Consider the following 10255-nt stretch of genomic DNA (forward strand, 5'->3'; position numbering starts at 1 on the left):
CAAAACTAAATTTTAATAAAATTAATAATATTAGAAAACAATATTTTATAAGAAGATATATAAATATGAATACATGCATTTCACACATATATTATTCATAAAAATATAATAATTGATTTTCTTCTTTTCTAATAAAAAAATGTGTCATTTAACCGCCAAATCACAATTTTTAAAATTAAAATGATTAAATTGTATTTTTATTATTATTTAAAATATCACTCTTTATTTACTGACAACTTTTAAGCAATTTTTATTTTGACTTTGAAAAAACAAGGAGAGAGAGATGGACATAGATATTAAACCAATTCTCCATATCGATTTGACTACATAGAATTTTAATAAAATGTTACGTGTCATGTGGGACATCACATAAAACTTATTTGCAAATATGAAACCAACCTTGGAGAAAATATGTATGTATTATCCTATTAATATTATAATTTATACAAATACAATCCATGTGTTTTGATCAAGTTTGACATTTAGCCCATGTATTTAAAAATTTTAAATTAATTTTTAATTTTAAATTTTGAACTAATCATTAAAATTATTAATATTTTTATCAAAATTTACCATGTTAATTAAACTATAATAAGGCATATGATTGTTAAAAATAAATATAATATGATGATAATTTTAAAAAAATACTAACAATTAGGATATTTAAATTGAAAAAGTAAAATAATTTAATTTTTAAATACAAGAATTAAATCTGAAACATTTTTAAAGTATAGGAACTTGGGAATAGACACGCAATAAATGACATCTCATTCGTAACCCAAACAACTCGTGTCCTCCTCAATCCTAAACGACATAAGGTAACTGGTTTAATGCATCGGAAGGAAAAGTCCACTGATTTCCTATTTAGCCCCCACAGTCTTCCCGTTTTACTTTAACACCCCCTTTAATCCCAAAAAGCAATAAAACCAACTGTCATTGATTTGTGGACCTCACCTTTTCCCATGTACTTGTACTTTCCAGTTTTAACCTCCCCTATCACTTTCCCACTAATTTACCATAATTTACTGAAAAGACTATCCTACCCACACTCTCATTGCTTTTTCCTAGTATGATGACTATTGACGTAGCAAATTAACCACAACCTTTGAGGTCCAATTAGGTAATTTTATCTAAACCCTATTAAATTAACTTCACTAATTAACAGCGCCTGAGTACCATGGGACTCCATTACGGAAACCGGTACCTTATCGTCACGCTCCTTTACGTGGCATCGTGTAACCACCACTAAAAATGAACCGGGTTCACGGTTCAACACGTAGCCCAAATTCAACGGATTAAATATTTCGCCACGTAGGACTTCAAAATTTTGTCAACAGGTCCACGTCAGAGATCCCTACCCCTCCACCCTTTATAAGGCCCTGGACCACTGCCCCTGCTAACAGTCTCATCTCATTTCCATTTTCTGGCTTTTTCACCACCTCTTGTTTCATCGGTTTTATTTCTTAATTCTCGTTCTCTTCGCCGGCGAGTTGTTGCCCGAAAAATGGACTCGCTGGTCACTCACAATCTTCGCGTGAATTCCCATGGAAATAACATTATGTTCTCGGGCTGTTGCGTGTTTCGGTAACTTTAACCGTATCTGAAAAAAAAAGTGAAAAAAAAAAAAAAAACTCGTAAGCAAAGCGACTCTACTTAGCAGAGTTATGAAGTTATTCCATCCCATGTTTGGCAAATGAGAAGCAAATAATTGTATATTATAATCAAAGTTAAGACTTAAGAGTCTCGTGTCTTAATTAACTGCATTATTTTTTGTCTCTCCAACATGAATTTCTGTGTCAATTGCGTGTGCTGATCTCATCAGAAAGAGAAGAATCAACTAGAGTTTGAAGTGTTGCCGTAGTAAAGGTAGAAGCGGCTTTTTTTTTCTTTTTTTTTGTTTTTGAAGACCGAGAAACATGCCTTTCCCAATGAAGATCCAGCCGATCGATTTCAACACGCTAGAAGAGGCAGCGCTGCCGCGGTCGGAAACAGTAAAGCCTTTGGTGAAATCGAGGTTCAAGCGGCTGTTTGAACGGCCGTTCCCTAGCGTTCTAAGAAATTCCACGACGGATAAGATCGGTACCATCGCCGCCGATGAGCTCCCTTTAAGCAAGGAATACGCCGGTGAGTTCGAGCCGAGCTCTGTTTGCTTGGCCAAGATGGTTCAGAATTTCATAGAAGAAAACAACGAGAAACAACAATCTTGTGCTGTTAGATGCAGCCGTAACCGCTGTAACTGCTTCAACCGTAACTGCAGCGACAGCTCCGAAGACGATATGGATAGTTTCTTTGGTGACTCCAATCTTAATTCTCCCGCTGAAGCATCTGAAATCCTAAAGGTATTACAATATTTTCTGCCTTTTTCCTTAAATTGTAAAATTGTAGCTTATTTTTTAAATGTGTAGCTCATCTTTTATGGAACAGAATTTGATTTGTCCTATGACTGTGAGTGAAAAGATTTTATTGGCGGATACGGCGAAGATTGTGGAGAAGAACAAGATCTGTAAGAGTAAAGATGATTTTTGCAGGAAAATGGTCACTGATGGATTACTGACCCTTGGATATGATGCTTCTATCTGCAAATCTTGCTGGGAAAAATCTCCCTCTTGCCCCGCCGGTACTTTCTTTCTCCCTTTTTATTTGTATTATTAACTCGTCTTCAAATTTGTCATACAGATATTTATGCTAGTATCCGATTCCTATGCTAATGGCTTGATTTGATTTTATTTTAACAATTTAGAAATAATAACACTTTCTATTTTTAATTAGCAGGGGAGTACGAATACATAGACGTGATAATTGAGGGGGAACGAATGTTGATCGACATCGATTTCAGATCAGAGTTCGAACTCGCCCGATCAACGAAGACTTACAAATCAATCCTCCAAATGCTTCCCTTCATCTTCGTTGGCAAAGCTGATCGTCTCCAGAAGATAATTGTTACTGTTTCAGAGGCGGTAAAGCAATGCCTGAAGAAGAAGGGAATGCACATTCCTCCATGGCGAAAGGCCGAGTATATCAAGGCCAAATGGCTTTCTCCTTATAATCGAATCACGCCTTCACCTTCACCTTCACCTTCACCTTCACCTACTCCAACATCAACATCTATAACCGGAACGCTCAAAGAATTTGAGCTTGATCCCAAAGCTAAAAAACAATGCCAACCTTTGTTTGAATTGAATCCTGAGGGTAAAAACTCCGTTGACGATGCTGATTTGGGGGAACCCATATTTGCTTTGTCAGAGAGTTCTGAAGAAGAACGGAATGAAAAAAATGTGAAGAAAGAAGAAAGGAAGCCACCTCAGATAAATCCCAGGAGCTCACAGATTGGGGTTAAGATCGTGGCTGGTTTGGCTTCAGCAATTGAAGAAGATGAACAATAAATTTTGGACTTTTTCTTTTCTTTTCTTTTTTACTTTTTTTCCCATTTGGGTTATTGGAAAATCAAATACACTATGGTACATGATTTAACTGTTTGAATCCCCTTCAGTTTTTTTAATGGAAGGGTTGATCTGATTTTTACTAATATGAATAATTTTTGTTATAAAAATAATAAAGAATAAAATAAAAAATATATATTATTTTCTGTTGGTGCCTCTTATTCTTTCTTCCATTTCAGGTTCATTTTTGTATTCTCATGTAATTGTGTTTTTGTTGAGGTTTTTTTTAAATATATATATATTTTCTCTGCAGGTGTGGAACCAAAGCAAAGAGGAAAAGGTGATTTCGCCCCCTCCATTTCATTTTATATTATCATTTCCAAATCTTTATTTACTGTTCTTATCTTTAAAGGAGCAGAGGAACTAAATTTTATAACGATGGAAGCAGCCTCGTGCAGTCTCGAGCTTTGTGAGGTTAGTCCTGACTCTTAAGTTATTTTTTATTTGCTTCTTCAACTGATTCTTTGCTCTTTACATTTTTCTATGCATTATTTTATTTTATTGATAGTATGAAATAATTTTGCAATTATTTGTCTGGCTAGAGGGTTTTCGATTAAACTCCTCCATTTACCTTGCTTTCTCATCATTAGACTAAGTCCATTTTCTAATTACTTTTGATTAGAAAGATAGATATGTGAACCTAACTGTCATTTGTAGCTGTGTTGATAAAGCGTTGAAATTTTAAAACTTTTATTGACGGTAATTAAAGTTTAAAAGGATATGATTTTGATAGTAATATTTCTTGCTTTAAAAGTATACAAGATATTCTAATTGCAGATTAATTTGGGTTCATTTCTTGTAGTACAAATTTAATATTTGGTTAATATTAGCTTCTGAATGAAGTTTTCTCATTTCTGTGTATCTAGTAGTTTGGGATTTTCTATATATTTATCCTGACTTTGATTTATTGCCAGATGCCCATATGAATGTGGCCTAGTGTCGGTTTTCTTACCTTTTTCTTTTTCCCTTTTTTTTTTCTTTTATTTTTTGTCGCCCAATATGAAGGAAAGGATGTGAAACTGAAAACAGCATAATCTCCATTTGAATAATGGATTTTATCTATCAACTGACTTCGAAGACCTGTGTTAGGTAGCTATTGAGGGGTGGAGCCACCTTGTGGCTTTGGTGGGTGTTGTTGGTCCCCTACCTAGAGATTTTAAAGACTCGTGCTTCAGTTCCTACCTTTGGTTAACTGGTAGGGGAGGATGATAGTCCAAAGATATCCATAAGAATGTGAATTTCTGAAACTGCTTTTACCACAAGTTCCCTCGTTTTAACTTTTTGGATAATTCCCGAATTTAAGGACCTAATTTCACAGTGGGGATAGTGGGAGTGCTTTTGTTTGGAAAAACAAAATGTATTTTAATTGCAAGTCGGGCAATCGGTTTGCAATTCTGTGACTTATGGAAACTTCCTACCTGCAAGAACATATTAATTTTGTGATCCTGTAATTGTATATAGTTATTGTTTCGGATATACTTGTTGACTTCTTCTTCTTTTTTTCCCCATTTTTCTATAAATATATAAAATTAATTAATAAAATTGTGAAAAATAAAATAGAATAAAATAAATAAAAATAAAGAACACATAAATTTTACGTGGAAACCCTTTCGGGAAAAAAACCACGGGCAGAGGAGAAGAAAATTCACTATGTCGAAAAATTTTTACTCAAATACAAGAGGAATAGACTATGTCTATTTATAGGCTTGCAAAGCCATATTCTAGTAGGATTGAAACACCTTATCCTAATCAATATAAAATAGATGGAGTTTAATAAGGTTTAAAACCTTATTCTAAAATAAAATAAAAGAAGTCTAGTTCTATATGGATTTTACTTTTATTTTATTTTCCATCGTATTTTATTTAAATAAGAATTTGGGTCACTTAATTCTAACAATCTCCACCTTGACACAAATTCTCAATGAACAAGTTCTTCATCGCGAACTTTCAATAAACAAGTTCTTCACCTCTTCCAAAAACCCTTAAGGGTTTAACTTCAACAATGAACACCAACCAAGTCTAAGCAATGCTCAAACTTGGTTATAGGAAGTGACTTAGTCATCATATCTGCAGGATTTTCATGAGTGCTAATTTTGCTCACAACAATATCACCACGAGCAATAATATCACGAACAAAATGATACCGAATATCAATGTGTTTTGTTCTCTCATGAAACATTTGATCTTTTGTAAGAAAGATGGCACTGATTGTCACAAAATCTTGTCTTGATTTGAAGGTCTTCATTGAGTTCACTAAATAGTCCCTTCAACCAAATAGCTTCTTTACAAGCCTCAGAATCGCCATGTACTCGGCTTCGAGTGGTAGACAAAACGACGTAGTTTGCAAAGTGGCTTTCCAACTAATTGCACAACCTCCGATTGTAAAGACGTAACTCGTGAGAGATCTTCTTCTATCAAGGTCTCCAAGAAAATCAGCATCAACATACCCTATAACTCCATCTTTAGTTCTTCCAAACGTAAGCAAACATTAGTAGTGCCTCGTAAGTATCTTAAAATCCACCGAATCGCTTTCCGGTGTTCTTTACCAGATTCGCCATGTATCGCTAAGCTGACCGATTGCATATGATAAATCGGGCGTGAACAAACCATAGCATACATGAGAGATCCTCTTGCACTAGAGTATGGAACATGTGACATGTACTCAATCTCATTATCGATTGAGGAGATAAGGCCGATGAAAGTCCGAAATGGGTCGCTAAAGGAGTACTAACGAGCTTAGCACTTTGCATATTGAACTCGCAAAGAACTTTCTCAATGTACCCTTCCGACTTAGGTACAATTTACTTGCTTTTCTATCTCGAGAATCTCCATACCAAGTATCTTCTTTCTTTGGTCCTAAATCTTTCATCTCAAATTCTTCACTTAGTTGGGCTTTAACCTTTCTTATCTCTCTTTTATCTTTTCTTTGCTATCAACATGTCATCAACATAAAGAAGTAGATACACAAAAGAACCATCAACATTTTTCTTAAAGTAGACACAACTGTCAAAACTACTTCTTTTGAAATCATGAGAAGTCATAAAGGAATCAAACCTCTTGTACCCTTGTCTTGGTATTGTTTCAAACCGTAAAGGGACTTTTTGACAAGCAAACATAGTCCTCTTTTTACGAGACTATAAAACCCTCTCGGTTGTTGCATGTAAATATCTTCCTCAAGTTCTCCATGCAAAAATGCGGTTTTACATCTAACCGCTCAAGCTCCAAATCATGCATGGCCACAATACCAAGCAAAGCTCGAATCGAACTATGCTTAACAACCGGAGAGAACACATCATGAAGTCCACTCGGAATTTGATGTAACCCTTTGCAACAAGCCTTGCTTTATATCCGGGTTCTTCAACTCCACGAGTCCCTTCTTTCTTTTAAACACCCATTTACAACGAATGACCTTTTTACCTTTAGGAAGTTTTACAAGATCCCATGTTACGCTTTTTGTGGAGTGATTCCATCTCCTCTTGCATAGCAAACATCCACTTTTCTCGAGTCTTCACACTAATCGCCTCGAATAATTAAATGGCTCTTGATTCGCATCTATATCTTCACCACATTTAAAGCATAAGCAACTAGATCAACCTCGGCATACTTCTTTGGAGGTTTAATTTCTCTTCTTGTCCTGTTTTTGGCGATAGAGTATTGCGGTGAAGAAGCAACTCTATTCTCAATTTTTGTCTTGGCTTGAGGAGTTGATTACGTATTAATCGATGCTCCACCGCTTTTGGTTTTCTTTATTGGAAGAGTCTTTAAGAGATAAGTTAGGTAGCATAGCAGTTTCATCAAAACAACATCTCGCTAATCACAACTTTTCTATTTTCAGGACACCATAACTTATAGCCTTTTACACCACTTTATAACCAAGAAAACACATTTAATGGATCTCGGTTCCAATTTTCCATTATCAACATGAGCATACGCAGGACACCCAAAAATCTTTAAATCGAATAATTAGCGGGATTACGGACCATACCTCTTGTGGAGTCTTTTCTCAATGGCAGCGGATGGAGATCGGTTGATCAAAAACATGCAAGAGAGGTCGCTTCGCCCAAAATGACTTGTAAGTTGGCATTTGACAACATACATCGAACCTTCTCCATGATCGTTCGTTCATTCGTTCGCAACGCCGTTTTCTTTGTGGAGTATGATGAATCGTCAAGTGTCTCATGATCCTTCGACTTGCACAATCTATTAAACTCATCGAGCGTAACTCTAAGCCATTATGCATGCGGAGGTATTTTATCTGCTTTTCCGTCTGTTTTTCAATCATAATTTTCCAAGACTTAAATGTGGAAAACACATCGCTTTTCGCTTGGGAAGAACGCCCAAACTTTTTCGGAAAAATCATCAATAAAGGTTAGCATATAATTAGCTCCACCTCTCGAAGGCACTCGGACGGCCCCACGCATCGAATGGATATACTCCAACGTTTCCTTCGTGTTATGGATTCCTCTAGTGAATCGAACTCTCTTTGCTTCCCAAAACACGGTGCTCACGAAATTCAGTTTGCAAATTCCTTGCCCATTAAGAAGTCCTCTTTGCTTAATTACGCCATGCCATTCTCACTCATATGCCCTAGGCGCATATGCCAAAGTTTAGTAATATCATCATCGACAAGGAAGAGGAAGCGGCAATTGCATCACGATATGATAAAACCATAAAACATATAACTTGGCAATCTTTCTTTGCCCTTTCATCACAACAAGGGACCCTTTGAAATCTTTAAAACCCCACTTTCACTGTGTATCTGCCCTTTTGAATCAAGAGTACTCAACGAAATTAAATTTCTTTTCAATTCGGAACATGCCGCACGTCACTAAGTGTTCGACAACTCCATCAAACATCTTAACTTTAATTGTTCCAACACTGCGATTTTACATGAAGCATTATTTCCCATCAAAACAACACCTTGAATCTTGTTTCATAAGTTGTAAACCAATCCCGATTGGGACTCATGTGGAAGGTGCGACTGAATCAAGTATCCACTCCTCGCTTACTTTAGAATCATTGATGAAGCAACTAGAAGTTCACCATCGCTGTAGTCTTCTACAACATCGACTTCACCGGAATTTTCCATTTGTTTTCCTTTTGATTCGCAGCCTCCCTTTTAATCTTATTTTGTAGCTTATAGCACTCAGTTTAATGTGCCCTTTCTTCTTGCGAAGTTGCAAGTTTTACCTCTGTTTGAAGATTTCGATCTACCCTTAGATTTACCACGAGGATTCCGTTCTGTGTTCTACCACGATCATCATCAACATTCGGTCTTGTCTCCCACGAACAATGAGACCCTCTCCCGAGAGTTGGGTTTAACCACAAGATGCTTCATCTTATCATACGAGGTTAAAGAATCATAAACCTCATCAAGCGTGAGAGACTCGCGCTATATAAAATCGTGTCTCTAAAGGTTGAATAAGGCAGGGCAACGAACAAAGTAGAATCAACCCTAGATCTTCCTTATCATCTTGAACCTCCATGGCCTCCAAGTTTGAGAGAATTTCTTTAAACACTTTGTTAAGTGTTCGTGTACTGACGCACCTTCCTCCAAACGATGAGCATAAAACGACGCTTCATATGAAACTTGCTTGTTAGAGTTTTCGACATACATATTTGTTCTAGCCTCTTCCATAATGCGTGGCGGTTTTCTCTTTCATCACATCCCGCAAAATTTCGTTGGACAAATGCGGATGTAATTGTGTTAATGCCTTTCGATCCTTACGCTTCTTCTCTTCATCATTAATGTCAAGGCATCTTATCTATCCTAGCGGGGCATCCTCTAGATCCATCTATGCAAGAAGCGCTTGCATCTTAATTTGCCACAACGCAAATCGGTGTTGCGATCCAACAATGAATTTCATACTTCAAAGACGCCATTACCGTGATCGAGATGAATAACCCTAAGCTCGATACCAATTTGTGAAAAATAAAATAGAATAAAATAAATAAAAATAAAGAACACATAAATTTTACGTGGAAACCCTTTCGGAAAAAAACCACCAGGCAGAGGAGAAGAAAATTCACTATGTCGAAAAATTTTACTCAAATACAAGAGGAATAGACTATGTCTATTTATAGGCTTGCAAAGCCATATTCTAGTAGGATTGAAACACCTTATCCTAATCAATATAAAATAGATGGAGTTTAATAAGGTTTAAAACCTTATTCTAAAATAAAATAAAAGAAGTCTAGTTCTATATGGATTTTACTTTTATTTTATTTTCCATCGTATTTTATTTAAATAAGAATTTGGGTCACTTAATTCTAACAAAAATAGATGAAACTGAAACTACACGCAATTCACAAAAGCAACTATAAATATAATGGTTAATTTTCAAATTAAGCAAATAAAGAAATTAAAAAAAAAAGGAGAGATTAAATTTCAAAGCGGAGGCAGAATTGGATCTAAATCTAATTTCTTTGGTTTCAGTTATTAGTAAGGTGCAGCAAATGGTGTTAATTTATGTGCCTCGTACTGATGTAGGCGGGGGGTCCACATAGTATCTTGGAAATTGCAGTAGAGGAAGGCCATTTGATTATATATTTTATTTTAACTAAAAACTCCAGGATCAATCATTACGTTTGATAAGTATTATTAGTTATGTACAAAGTTTGACATTATGCGACATATTATATTATATAGTATTTTATTTTATTTTACATTTATATCTGTGAAAGTAACCTCGCACCTACTCTCTCTTTCTATACGTTGATATGCATCAGCTTTAGGCTGTCGTTGGATGCACAGTGGGTTGGTTTTGCAGGTGACTCTATTTTATTTTTTCTCTAAAATATAAAAAATGGGATCA

At 35.7% G+C, this 10255-nt stretch overlaps 1 protein-coding gene across 7 annotated transcripts; it reads left to right on the forward strand.

Moving 5' to 3' along the window:
- Positions 1 to 1370: 1370 nt before the first annotated feature.
- On the forward strand, positions 1371 to 4916 carry LOC108467552 (uncharacterized). Of its 7 annotated transcripts, none has more exons than XM_017768209.2 (5): positions 1371 to 2339; positions 2425 to 2617; positions 2773 to 3720; positions 3793 to 3854; positions 4446 to 4916. In XM_017768209.2, exons 1-3 carry the CDS (start codon positions 1917 to 1919, stop codon positions 3381 to 3383), a joined length of 1227 nt encoding a protein of 408 aa, XP_017623698.1. In that variant the 5' UTR covers positions 1371 to 1916; the 3' UTR covers positions 3384 to 3720; positions 3793 to 3854; positions 4446 to 4916. The 7 variants fall into 7 exon arrangements, with proteins under 7 accessions (XP_017623698.1, XP_017623701.1, XP_017623699.1 ...); XM_017768212.2 differs by having other exon boundaries at positions 4530 to 4916; XM_017768210.2 differs by having other exon boundaries at positions 3799 to 3854.
- Positions 4917 to 10255: the final 5339 nt, after the last annotated feature.

The sequence above is a fragment of the Gossypium arboreum genome, chromosome 8 (genome assembly GCF_025698485.1).
Source record: "Gossypium arboreum isolate Shixiya-1 chromosome 8, ASM2569848v2, whole genome shotgun sequence".
Classification (NCBI taxonomy): Eukaryota; Viridiplantae; Streptophyta; class Magnoliopsida; order Malvales; family Malvaceae; genus Gossypium; species Gossypium arboreum.